Raw genomic sequence first — 13,568 nt, 5'->3', positions numbered from 1 at the left:
CCATTTTAACGGTTCTAATTAGAATTTCGTAATGTCATGGTCAAATAATGTAAACGAATTCAGTATTAGTGTTTTAAAAAAGAAAAAATGAACAGAAATATAATTTTAATTAACAAAAGAAAATGTAATTTTAAATCTTAAGTGTAATTTAGTTTACTTTTATGAACAAAAAATATTATTCTATAATACATCTATTTTTTTTATTTTGTGCTTAATATATATTTAGATTAACATTAAAAATCTTTGTATAATAGAATATTTTATTAATATGAAAAGAACTCAAATTTTAAAATTATACCTATCTACGATATTTTGATATAATAAAAAGTTAAAAATATTATTCAAAATAAATAATTTTTTGTGGTAAAAATAAATTCGGTAGCCCGTGCATTTGCACGGGTCAAATGCTAGTATATAATAAAACAGCTTTTGGAGAGAATACGTTATCTTCCTCTGAAATCATGTGGAGTTGTGTACGAATTGAATCATTACCACCAACCATTATTGAGGACTTGCTCTATCTCTTTTGGATTCGGTTGTTAGAATAATATCATATCTTGATGACAACTTTCACACAATTGGGTTGTTTCAATAGCTCAAATGCTTGTTCTATATCTGGTAATTGGACCTCATGGGTGAATAGTTCTTGAAGAGGAAATTCCTGAAAAACGGCAATAAATGACCCATTCATCATAATTGTGAGACATTAACATTATTATTAATAAAATATGTGCAAGATATAATTAATCTATGTTATGTATGTGGACTGAGAATATACCTGTTTAATGCATTTGTCAGCTATGATAGGTAGGTCTGATATGGATTTCAACCCACCAAATATTGATCCTTTCAAAGTTCTTTCAAAAAGAATAGAAAATAGACCAAATGATACAAAAGGTTCAGTTCCTACACCAAGTGTTATTGTTTTACCTGATCCCTATACATGAGAAAGTTATAATTAGATTCACTTATAATTTTTCAAGGATTATATAATAGATTTAATTCAATTTTATAAGGATGAATTTCTTAAAAATGAAACTAACCACTTTTGTAGCTTCTAATGATTCAGTAAGCAAAGGGCCAAATCCAATGCACTCAAATGAAAAATCCACACCAAGTCCATCACTCAATTCTTTAACCAATTCTGAAGGAGATTTATCAGAATTACTTGGATTTATAAAGTGAGTCATTCCAAAAGCTTCACCTTTTTCTCTCTTCATATCATTTATGTCAATCCCTATTATCTTAGTTGCCCCCAATATTTTTGCTGCACTTATAGCCTGCATTACAAGGAAATTCATTATTAATAAAAACGGAAGGCTAAAAACTATAATCATATACCAATTACAAAGATAATCATACTCCTAATCCAACAGCACCAAGACCAAAGACAGCAACACTTGATCCACTTTCAACCTTGGCTTCCTTCCATGCAGCTCCATAGCCAGTTGAGAACCCACATGAGATGAAGCTGCCATGAGCTGGATCAATGCTTGGATCAACCTTAACAAGGTAGTTAACATCGATAACCGTGTACTCGGACCGTGGCGCAACTCAAAGGATGATATAGCCTCTGGCCTCTGCAGGACATCCTTGAAGTGTTATCTGGCATCAAGCCAGTTAGGCTCAGAGGATATGTCATGCACAAATTTGATTTTCCTGAAATGCAATTCTCACATTCTTTGCACTCTCCTACAAATATTGGAATCACCATATCACCTCCTTTCAAACTCTTTACTTCATCCCCAACACTTTCTACAACCCTGCAGTTATTAATGCTTTTCATTATGCATCAATCATTCAAAGAATCTCCCATCAAGTTCCTTTAGCATGATTTAAGTCCATGATATATTTATGGAAAGGAATTGAAAGGTATAAGGTAATTTTGCATATTTGTGAAAGGAAATATTTATTTTCAATTCAACAAGTGTATTCTGAATGAAAATATAGACATACTGCACTTAATGTCCTTAGTATTTTTAGTAGCAAAAAAGTTGGATAAATTTTTTCATAAGAAATAGAATTAGAAAAAAAAATAGATGAAGTTTTACCTATTTCTATATGAATCCAATTACGTCTACACTCTTTATAGTAAATATTATAAAAAAATGTGACTTGTAAAAAAAAAATTATATAGTAATGAATTTTTTGTATACACATAGCATGGTCAAAATAATATTTTGATATATCAGTATTTTCTTAATAACCAACACTTGTTCTCTTTAATTTGTTGATGAAAAACTAATCTTCTCTATATAGATTTATGTTTGAGTCTCTGTATTTCTTTGATGAGACAATTACCAAATACGGTCTAGAGTGTATATTCCTTACCCAACACCTTCGTGTCCAAGTGCTAGAGGATAAAAATTAAACTGCAAATTTGTTAGCATTAAAGTACCATTAGTGGAAGAAAGATGAAGAAAAACATAGAAGTTAGTTCCATAGAGAAGAAAACAAAAACAGTATTAAAAAGAGTATTAACCAGAGGAGTTCCTTGAATGCTTGAGATATCAGTGTGGCAGATGCTAGAACAAAGCATCTTAATTCGAACTTCATTTGATTTTGGTGGATCAACTTGAATCTCTTCAATCTTCACACCCTCTCCAACCTTCCAACATACTGCAGCTGAAATTTCCATACCAAGATATATTCTTATGTATTTAATCATATCTAATATGAACAAAGTTGCATGAAAATGTAATGTAATGTGCATATGCTTAGATGGTTAATTATTTCATACCTTTGCATGTAATAACTTGAGAAGTGATTGTCATATTGTAAGTGCAATAATTCAATTCCTACTTGAAGGTCGAAGCTATAATTTAGACTTTGAAGTAACTGAAAAGAAAACAGGAGGTGCTGTTGTAGAGTGCTTTGTTCTGTATTCCCTTTTATAGGCAAGATTAGTACTTATGGTATTTAATAAGAAAAGATAAATTATTGAAGTAGATGTGAACTAATAAATAGTTGATTGAAGTAGTTGATACAAATTCATAATCCTTAATTTTGAATTCAACTCCTAAATATAAAATAATTGGAATTAAAAATGTTATATATTCATTTGGACAGAATAGACTTTTCAGATCTAGCACTTTAATATCATGTCATGATACCACTCATCCCAAAAGCTTCAGCTGATGGAAAAATGTAACATTAATGATTATATATCTAATACTCCATAAATCTCCATTATAAATATTTCATTGGCTCTTCATACTTTCCCTATGAGTTAACATCTTTTAATTTCCCTATCAATATTTTAGTGTCTGCTTAATGAGTTACCATTTAGGACATGAGTAGAGTACTCAGTAATAAATTTGGAGTTGGATTTAAATTCATCCCTAAAATTACAATTGATTTAATTCAGCCTTTAAAATTTATAATAATAACTTATGTTAGTTTTGATATTGATTTTTGTAAATAGTACGTTGATTTTGCATGTTAACTTATTAAAATTTAGATTTTTCATTTAAATTTTATGTGACTAAAATTTACTAGATTTTTTAAAAGTTTGATTGATTCCACAACATTTTTGTGAAAACGATAATAACAAGTTCAATTTAAAAATTTTGCAAGTTTGAGAGCAATAATCAAAAGTTTTGAAACTCTAATAAATTTTGATCACATAAAATCTAAATAAAAAATTTAAATCACAACAAATTAATGTAGATTAATTCAAAGATTAATGTGAATTATAATTATAAAATTTAAAATTTAATTTAAATTTATTAAAATTTTAAAAGTCAAATTGAATCCGACGTCAAATTTCAGAAGTCATATATTGAGTATTATCTCGATATATTACACTAATCTAAAACTTATTTGTCGGATATTACTATTTCACCGAACCTTATTCACATCATTTGATTTATCCAGTTATACATGTATAAATTTCACGAACTAAAGAAGGATAATGACATAATGTGACACCAAACATAAAACGTACACCTTTACGTTTTTATATATATATTGTATCAAACGAATCATGCCACTGTATGTGATTATGTTCACATTAAAATTCAACTATCAATAGTTATTATATATGAAAATATGTACGTATTAGTATTTTATAAAAAAAAGTTATATACTTTTATAGAAAATTTATTTATTCTAATAACTGATTATCTAATTTTAAATATGAATAAATAAAAATATTAGATGACTAATATTCTTTTAATTTTCATCTTATATTTAAACTAATACTAATTAATTTTTTTAGATTAAAGATATTGACTATACTAGTATTTTTAAAATTCATAATGATTGATTACATAGTTAGCGTACATATAACATTTTTTTATATCCAAAATGTATTAGGTATGATCGTACAAGCTCTTTTGTTTTGTTTTTTTCTTTTATTTCCAAGTGATAAATCTCATTTAAAATATATACTCGAATCGATGAATTCTATATCAATATTTTGGTTCTTAATAATATTTTATTATTTAAAAATTTTATTATTATTATTTTTGTGATAATTTGATTCCTCTATCATTTACAATAAAATATTTAAATGCGTATTAAAAAAATATTTTTTAATAAATTTTATTATAAAATAATTAAATTCCTAACAAATATTATTATGAGACAAATCAGACTTCTTCGTAAAAAGAACAATTCATCTCGATAATCTTTAAAATAATAAAAATTTATTAAAAATTAAAGTTTCTAATTTAAAATTTTTCATGGGCTAATTTGAGGCTTTAGTCGCTTATTTATAAAGGTCAACACCATTGCCTAATGCTTATAGCCTATAGGGATAGCCCAACCGACTGTGTTGAACTGCAAAAATAATGAAATAACAAACATTTGGATGAAACTGGCGGATTTTGGGGGATACCCGTTTGGGAAACCAAAAGAAAAAAATTGGATGAGAATAATTTGCATAAACATTGTATATATATATATACACATAAAATTCTAAGTGAAATAGAACTTTATATTATTAAAACTAAAAATAAATAATAAAAATATTTTGAATAATTTATATTGAACAAAAATTACTTATCCTTTTAGAGTTAATATAGATATAGAATAAATAATATCATTAATTATAAAATGAGTTCTTTCGTTTTCTCATAAAAAAACATTAAAATGAATCGACTTATCAAATTTTTAAAAATAAATTGGGTTGGACTAAGATTTTAAATTAGTCAATCTAGATAAAATTTAATAAATCGGTACAATATAGTAAAATCTACTTATTTTGACAAGACGGTAAATAAATTTTTTGGGCTAACAACTTTTATTTTACATAAAAAAGGTGAATACTATAAGAACATATATATAAAATTTAAAAATTAGGATCTTTAAAGTTTTTCATTTTTTATTCTTTTTTGTTATTTTTATTTATGTTTTCTATTTTCTATTATTTATTTTATTTTGTACTCCTATATATATATATACACACTCCAAGATATGTACCATAGCTTGCTTCTTAAAAAAAATAGTTCTTTTATTTTTTTATCAGAAATTATGTTTTTATTTTTGTATTATATTGTGTTGTAAATATTATTATTATTTTAAAATTATTTGTTATTTAAAAATTAAATTAAAATTGATATTTTTATCCTTTGCATTAATTTGAGAATGGATATTATGATAAAAAATTTAAAAGAATATTATGAAAAAGATTTGCTGTAATGCGAATAACTTTTATTTGTATTTGAATTATAGTTAAATTTTTTTTATTAATTTTTTTAGATTAATTTTAATTAATTTTACTTGTTATAAAAAAAAGTTTCTACCAATTTATCGTAAAACAAGGCAGACTAACATTTTAGATTCGTTTTGGATGGACATTAACACGATAATGACTAATAGTAATAAATAATAACCCGATTTGACGCTCTTATAGTCTTATAAAAGGATATGTAAAATTTGCATACAATATAAATTTTTTTAAAAAAATATATATTTTGGACATTGATTCCTGTTTTGCACTCAAATATAAATTATATAATTCTTTTTCATCAGGTTAACAAAGAGAGAAAAGCAAAAATACAGAAAGAATTGGTTTTATAACTTTGACTCAACTATTAGAAGTTACTTAGAACAATAATATCCCTCATATCTTGATGACAACTTTCACACAATTGGGCTGTTTCAAAAGCTCAAATGCTTGATTTATATCTGCCAATTGAACCTCATGAGTGTATAATTCTTCAAGAGGAAATTCCTGTGAAGTAATAATTATGAGATACTTATACCACCACAAAAACATATGCATCAAATATAAGTACATACTATATACTTTTTTTTTTTTAAAGCATACATACTATATACTATAAAGTTAAATGTGTTGAGAAATTAGAATACCCTTTTGTGGCATTTGTCAGCTATAATGGAAAGGTCTGAATTTGCTTTTAACCCTCCAAAGATAGAACCTTTCAAAGTCTTGCCTTTAAGGATTGAAGCAAAACCATATGGCTCAATTGGTTCAGTTGGTGCACCAATTACAATTGTTTTACCTGTTCCCTATACATACAGAATTTAAAAATTAGGAACACACAATAATGTTCTTAGATTAGGAATAGTTTTATACACATTATTGCTGTGATCATGTAATGTTAAATAAGAAAAAAAAAATCAAATGGCTGAACTCAACTCACCACTTTTGTGGCTTGTAGGGATTCAACAATCAAATGGCTGATTCCAGTGCACTCAAAAGAATAATCCACACCCATTCTTCCATCACTCAATTCTTTCACCAATTCTGATGCAGGCATATCAGAATCACTAGGATTTATAAAGTGAGTCATTCCAAAAATTTCTCCTTTTTCTCTTTTCATATCATTTTTGTCAATCCCTATTATCTTAGTTGCTCCCATCATTTTTGCTCCGCTGATGGCCTGTAATACAAGGTCAAATCTACTTTAACACTTGGCCCTCTGAACTTTACATAGTAAATTTTAAAATGTTCAATTTAATGCAATTGAAATTGCCCAACAATACAAGAAAAAAAAGCCTCTTTTGCAACAAAACTACACCTTATACTACTAAGAGGAAAATTTTAGAACAAGTTGTAAAGGGATTTTAATTTTTGCACTATGTTACAATTTCATGGTGAACTCAATGAAAAATGTTGTATTAGACTTAAATACGTAAAAATTTTTTGTATCCCAATGCATAAATATCGAAATATTTATATTCATATAGTCGATCCTACTTGATTCAAGTCCAAGTTACAAAGTCATGACTGCAAATTATGCAATTTATATATTTAGGATATAAAGTGCACATGTAATGCAAAAGTGTATTTGATGCATACCCCCAATCCAACAGCGCCAAGACCAAAAACAGCAACACTTGATCCACTTTCAACCTTAGCTTCCTTCCAAGCAGCACCATAACCAGTTGAAAAGCCACATGAGATGAAACTGGCATGTGCTAGGTCAATGCTTGGATCAACTTTAAGAGCATAGTTGGCATCAACAACCATGTACTCTGACCAAGTGGCACAACTGAAAATATGGTGAAGCCTTTTGCCTTTGCAGGACAACCTTGAAGTGTTGTCTCTCATCAATCCATTCAGCATTAAAGGGTTTGTCATGCACAAATTGGATTTTCCTGAAATGCAAATCTCACATTGTTTGCACTCTCCTATGAAGGTTGGAATCACCATATCCCCTTCTTTTAGATTTTTCACTTCCTCTCCAACACTCTCTACCACACTGCACTTCATGTGTGATATGAAATTAATCTTGCATACTATTATTTGGAGAAACAATTTTACCACTTATCACTCTTAATTATGATCGGTAGTTATGTTAGTTAATTAGTTACCCCTTTTTATTTTGCTAGACAAATCAATTTTTATCATTATTTAATAGACAAATAATATGATACGAAAATTGATTTGTCTAATAAAATAAGAAGTTGACTCGATAATTAAAACTTATAAAGGACGAAAGTGTTCGACTAAAAATTTACTAGAAATTAACATTTTAATTTTGTACTTTAATCACTTTTTCTTATCCTTCGTTTTTCTCCAAAATAAAAAACCATCCTTAGGAAAGTTAACTATCAAATGATATCAATAGTACACATATTCAGACTTTAGCGTTTGTTTTGAGGTATTGGGATAGAGACTAAGAGACTAAGACTCAATATTATGTTTATTGGTTCAGAGGCTGATACTAAAATTTCTGTCTTTATCTCCAAAATTTCATCATTTCAGTACCTCTAAAAAGTGGGGATACATGAGACTGAAATTTTTAGAGACAGAGACTGAAACTTTAATAACATTTTATACTTAAAATACTCTCATTTCAATTAATTAATTTTAATTTTATTCTTTGTACAAATTAAATAGAGTTTCATTCTTGTTTCAATTTTTGTCCCCCACTTTACACTAAACAGAATACTGAGATTTATTTCAGTCTCTATCTCTAAATCTCTGTCTCTCAATATCAGTCTTTCCGTCTTTATTTCTATAACAAACGCTACCTAATAGACACAATAAATGTAGATCTAAGAACCACAGATTTGGAGAAATTAATTACCCGACTCCTTCATGTCCAACAGCAAGAGGATACTTCACCTGCAAATTAAAATTGGCAGAAACAGAATACAAATAAAGAAAGATAATTAAGAAAATAGTAGTTGTAAATAATACCAAACTTACAGAGTGAAAAACATGGGATTAAGAAAGAGCATTAACTACTGGGGATCCTCTAATTCTTTTGATATCAGTGTGGCAGATGCTGGAACAAAGCATCTTAACTCGAATTTCAGTTGATTTTGGTGGATCAACTTGAATCTCTTCTAATCTTACAGGCTCTCCACCAACCCAGCACACTACTCCTGCAATATCCAAACCAAGACATATACATACTATAATTAAAATTTAATGTAACATGATATAATAATAATGTTTGATTGATGATATATACCTTTGCAGGTAATAACTTGTGAAGTGGTTGCCATTTTAATTAAAACTTGAAGCTGTAATCTGGACTATGATGAAATGAGAAGAGGAGCAAGTAAGCTTCTGTATTGTTTTAAAATTTTCAGAAATTAAAAGCTTATAATTCATCCAATCATTTAGTTTGGTTAAACAGTAACTGTCACTCTGTCAGCAAGTAATCCAATACCTTTACAATGAACAAATAAACTAGATTACTAAAATGAATTAATAAAAATTTATTTAATAAAAAATTAAAATTTAATATTAATTTTATTTTGCTAACTTATTTGAAAAATAACCACTATAAAAATTTTGATTATTACTGACAGTTTTATTGATAGATGAAACGTACCAACAATTATACTGTCGATAAAAATGCGCGTGGGTCAAATTTAAAAAAAATATATTAATAATATTTTAATAGTCGTATAAAAATAACGATAAAATACAAGATTAAAAAAATTAATTAATTATATCCATACCAGAATTGTCAGTAATAAATTTTAATTATTTAAATGTGTTGGCAAGGTAAATTTATTTTTAAAAATGTCACAAACATGTGGATAAAGCTAACAGCAAAGAGATAAAGTTTTATAGATCTACTTTTTCATATTTTTATCACTTGGTATAATATCATGAGCTTGCGACAAATACACGATGACAAAAATGGGGAAAATAAGAAATTAGGATCTCCACAAATACACAAGAACCTCTAAAACATGGCAAAAAAAATCTTGGTGCTCCCTATATTTTTCTTACCACATAAATCTCACACTTCAACTCAGTGTATTGCAAAGTGATGATATCATATTCATCATAAAAACAAATTTTGGTCAAGTCAATTTTTTTAAAAAAAATATTTTATGGTGAATGATCATATTATTTAAAAAAGTAATAAGAAAAATAGAGATTAAGTTTTTATCTGAATTTTTTTGTATTTTTCTAAATATTTATTTAAATATTGTCGCAAAAATCAAATCAAATAGATAAATTATTTGTTAAATAAAAAATTTTTTTATCATTTATAAAAAATATAATATTTATTAGTTATTTTTATCGTATTTTTAAATTATTCAGAGATTATTTTATTGATAATATCTTTTAGATTTTTTTTTGTCACCATCTGAATTAGTAACTCAGTCAACTTTATATTATGTAATTGATTTTCCTTAGATAGTGATATTGAATTAGTGAAACAACAATGAAAACAATTTCCTTTCAAAGTCAACTAACTAGTTGCACACGATCATTATTCTTTATTATTTGTATGAAAATTGGACAACAAAGTTTCAACGGTTACGAGTTCAACTTCAATAATCAATCAATAATTACAAATAAAGCTGGCATAACGTATTTGATTTGTTATGCAATGTGACGTTCACGTGTGAACATCTTATATCTCCACAGGACTTAGAACCAACAATTATTGATGAATTAATAAAGTACCTCTAATAATAATAATAATAATAATAATAATAATAATAATAATAATAATAATAATAATATCACATCTTAATGACAATTTTCACACAGTTGGGCTGTTTCAACAACTCAAATGCTTCGTTTACATCTTCCAATTGGACCTCATGGGTGTGTAATTCTTCAAGAGGAAACTCCTGCAATATGGTAAAATAGTTTAGAGATAATTAATGAATATAAAATAAAAAAGTTATTTTTTTTTCTTTTAAACATTTTCGGTTCAAATAGTATTACTATTTCTTTTATAGCATCCAACACATTACGAAAATTAAATTTTGAGTAATACTACATAATCAAATTATTTTGATAACCAAATTTAATTAAATTGGTCAAACAACTTATTTGCCACAATAAAAATTACTTAAAAAATAAAAAAGAGACGCATAAAAAAAATTGATTAAATTTAATTGCAAAAATATCTGATTCACTCTATATTTCTCTTAAAGATTCTAAAATTCTTTTTCCAAATATTAACTTAAGATCATTATATAGTCAAATGTCATGAGAATGTATACCTGCTTCAGGCACTTGTCAGCTATAATAGAAAGATCTGAAATGGCTTTAAGCCCTCCAAAAATAGAACCTTTCAAAGTTCTGCCAAAAAGAAGTGACAAATGACCAAGGGGAACAGTAGCTTCATTTCCTGCTCCAATTGATATTGCCTTACCACTTCCCTATATACACACATATCAAGTAATTAATTAAGAATATAAATGTATATATAGACTATAGTTTGTTATGTATCTACAATTGAAACTATGTAACTAACCATTTTTGTGGCTTCTAAGCATTCAGTGAGCAAAGGGGCAACTCCAGTGCACTCAAATGAATAATCCACACCAAGTCCATCACTCAATTCTTTCACCAATGTTGAAGGAGATTTATCAGAATCATTTGGATTTATAAAGTGAGTCATTCCAAATGCTTCTCCTTTTTCTCTCTTCAAGTTATTTGTATCAATCCCTATTATTTTTTTTGCGCCCAACATTTTTGCTCCACTAATAGCCTTCACAACAAAATTATAATCAAATCTCATAATTAAGAATCAAACTAAGTAGTGACGTAATTTTATAGAGTTATTCGGTAAAAAAAATTTACATAATAATTATTTTTTACATTAACTACTTAAATGGCCATCCAAAAAAACAGATATAATTGTACGACAGTATAAAACTCAGTGCGTTAAAATTAAATTCTTATTATTAGTAGACAAAGAAATTAAAGTAATTTGCTAATTATGAATTATTTGATGCATACCCCTAATCCAACAGCACCAAGGCCAAAAACAACAACACTTGATCCACTTTCAACTTTGGCTTCTCTCCATGCAGCTCCATAGCCAGTTGAGAATCCACATGAGATGAAGCTGGCATGAGCTGGATTAATGATTGGATCAACCTTAATGAGGTAGTTAACATCGATAACCGTGTACTCGGACCACGTGGCGAAAGTTAAACAGTAATATAAGTTGTTGCCTTTGCAGGACAATCTTGAAGTGTTATCTGGCATCAAGCCACTGATCCTCATAGGATATGTTAAGCACAAGTTTGATTTTCCTGAAATGCAATTCTCACATTCTTGGCACTCTCCTATGTATGTTGGAATCACCATATCCCCTTCTTTTAGATTTGTGACTCCATCTCCAACTGATTCCACAACCCTGCAGTAATAATATATTAATGGGTTTTTTAGAATCTCTTATTATTTCTTATTAATAAAAAGTTTATACAAATTCTACGCAAATCCAAAAAGAGACTTTTGCATAAAAAATATACTAAAAATATAATTATTTATATGTCTATCTTTCGCTTTCAGTTTAAATTTTTGGAAGAAGTAATTTTATAATGATGATGCGTATATAAAACATACCCAACTCCTTCGTGACCAAGAGCTATTGGATAACGAAACTGCAAATTAATTCAAATCTTAGTATATTTATAGAGATTAAACAAATAAGCTAAGAATAATAGAGAATGAAAGCATGGAATTGATGAGAATACAAATGGTAATAATCCTTGAATGGAGGTGATATCAGTGTGGCAGATGCTAGCACAAATCATCTTGACTCGAACTTCATTTGCTTTTGGTGGATCAACTTGTATCTCTTCTAATCTCACAGCTTCACCAGCACCCCAACAAACAGCACCTGCAATATATATCCAATATATAAATATGTATGATGATATGATGCATGTTTGTTAATTAAGAAAAACATGAAAAAATTCAAGGTGTTAGAGGAGATGCTTAGTGATTGTAATACCTTTGCATGTAATAACCTTTGAAGTGTTTGTCATTATTGTTGTTGCTGGTAGGTGTAATGTTGTATCTATCTAAAAGCTAGAATTTAGACTCTGATAGTTTATTATTGTTATTGCTGCAGCCTCTTTTTATAGCACTTAAATAATACTAAAATTAAAATAAATAAATAAATAAATAAAAAGGAGCAATGGATCATATATTTGACTTTAATTTTAATCTTTTATGTGTTTGAAAATTTGGATTTAGTAAACGGATGGGTCGCTACTCCATTTTTGATCATTTTTGTGTCGCTTGACCTATGTATTGATTTTTTTTCCCCCACAAAAATGATATTATTTTATTGTATTTAATATGTAGTATTTGTTAGAATTTTTTTGTGGTGGTGTAAGGGGATGAATTTAAGAGATAAAGAGAGAATAAGAAATTCTCAATTAAGAAGCTATTCAAGTATTTTTTTAAAAAGTTAAAAAAAAGGACTTTTTTTATAATAATTCTTTTTATTATATTTTTTTTAAAATAAGTATTTTTAAAATTAAAAAAATTAAATACAAAATAATTTATTTATAAAGTATTTTTAATATAAATATTTATTATTTAAACTTTTTTTTTTAATTAATTAAACTGTTTATTTAAAACAAATTGAATATTTAAATTTGATATTCTTGTAAATCCATAAAATAATTAAGTGGGGTGCTTTGACTTTAGATGTCATCATGTATTATTAAATTAGGTTTTGTTAACTAGAGAATGACTTTTGTAAGTAATGTGAATAATGGACTCTAGAATTAACCTAATAAAATAAAATATTTTACTTTAAATTATCTTCTAAACCTTAATATTAGGATAACCATCTGCACACCTAATAAATTAAACATCCAACTATTATTAACTGTGCATGAGTAAATCGAATTAAAATAAATAA

At 27.3% G+C, this 13,568-nt stretch overlaps 3 protein-coding genes across 3 annotated transcripts; all 3 read right to left on the bottom strand.

The window, feature by feature from the left end:
- Positions 1 to 369: 369 nt before the first annotated feature.
- Positions 370 to 2,843, bottom strand: LOC130970672 (CYP enzymes assisting alcohol dehydrogenase-like). Its single transcript, XM_057896829.1, is given in 8 exon segments — positions 370 to 661; positions 779 to 937; positions 1,044 to 1,280; positions 1,363 to 1,543; positions 1,545 to 1,763; positions 2,332 to 2,372; positions 2,483 to 2,625; positions 2,741 to 2,843. Coding segments are annotated over 8 exon segments (1,125 nt in total). The 5' UTR covers positions 2,775 to 2,843; the 3' UTR covers positions 370 to 550.
- Positions 2,844 to 5,900: 3,057 nt separating this feature from the next.
- Positions 5,901 to 9,091, bottom strand: LOC130966214 (CYP enzymes assisting alcohol dehydrogenase-like). The gene is made up of 7 exons (XM_057890998.1): positions 8,895 to 9,091; positions 8,663 to 8,805; positions 8,505 to 8,542; positions 7,271 to 7,673; positions 6,612 to 6,851; positions 6,319 to 6,477; positions 5,901 to 6,178 (listed from the first exon to the last, which is right to left on the bottom strand). The coding sequence occupies exons 1-7, from the start codon at positions 8,926 to 8,928 to the stop codon at positions 6,068 to 6,070; spliced, it is 1,128 nt and encodes a 375-aa protein (XP_057746981.1). The 5' UTR covers positions 8,929 to 9,091; the 3' UTR covers positions 5,901 to 6,067.
- Positions 9,092 to 10,142: 1,051 nt separating this feature from the next.
- LOC130967731 (8-hydroxygeraniol oxidoreductase-like) lies at positions 10,143 to 12,783 on the bottom strand. The gene is made up of 7 exons (XM_057892721.1): positions 12,648 to 12,783; positions 12,388 to 12,533; positions 12,257 to 12,294; positions 11,645 to 12,047; positions 11,157 to 11,393; positions 10,903 to 11,061; positions 10,143 to 10,524 (listed from the first exon to the last, which is right to left on the bottom strand). Exons 1-7 carry the CDS (start codon positions 12,679 to 12,681, stop codon positions 10,414 to 10,416), a joined length of 1,128 nt encoding a protein of 375 aa, XP_057748704.1. The 5' UTR covers positions 12,682 to 12,783; the 3' UTR covers positions 10,143 to 10,413.
- Positions 12,784 to 13,568: the final 785 nt, after the last annotated feature.

Source organism: Arachis stenosperma, chromosome 3, assembly GCF_014773155.1.
Source record: "Arachis stenosperma cultivar V10309 chromosome 3, arast.V10309.gnm1.PFL2, whole genome shotgun sequence".
NCBI lineage: Eukaryota > Viridiplantae > Streptophyta > Magnoliopsida > Fabales > Fabaceae > Arachis > Arachis stenosperma.
Note: the sequence above shows the minus strand (reverse complement) of the source record. Positions and strands in the feature narration are given on the sequence as shown.

What these genes read in the sequence shown, in the direction of transcription:
- LOC130966214 (XM_057890998.1), bottom strand. Translation starts at nt 8,928, where the DNA reads ATGGCAACCACTTCACAAGTTATTACCTGCAAAG. An exon ending in TTGGCGCTGTTGGATTGGGG is followed by an intron (nt 6,852 to 7,270) that starts GTATGCATCAAA and finishes CTTGTATTACAG; the next exon opens with GCCATCAGCGGAGCAAAAAT. An exon ending in CTGACAAATGCCACAAAAGG is followed by an intron (nt 6,179 to 6,318) that starts GTATTCTAATTT and finishes ATTACTTCACAG; the next exon opens with GAATTTCCTCTTGAAGAATT.
- LOC130967731 (XM_057892721.1), bottom strand. Translation starts at nt 12,681, where the DNA reads ATGACAAACACTTCAAAGGTTATTACATGCAAAG. An exon ending in AAAGGTTATTACATGCAAAG is followed by an intron (nt 12,534 to 12,647) that starts GTATTACAATCA and finishes TATATATTGCAG; the next exon opens with GTGCTGTTTGTTGGGGTGCT. An exon ending in GCTTAGAAGCCACAAAAATG is followed by an intron (nt 11,062 to 11,156) that starts GTTAGTTACATA and finishes GTGTGTATATAG; the next exon opens with GGAAGTGGTAAGGCAATATC.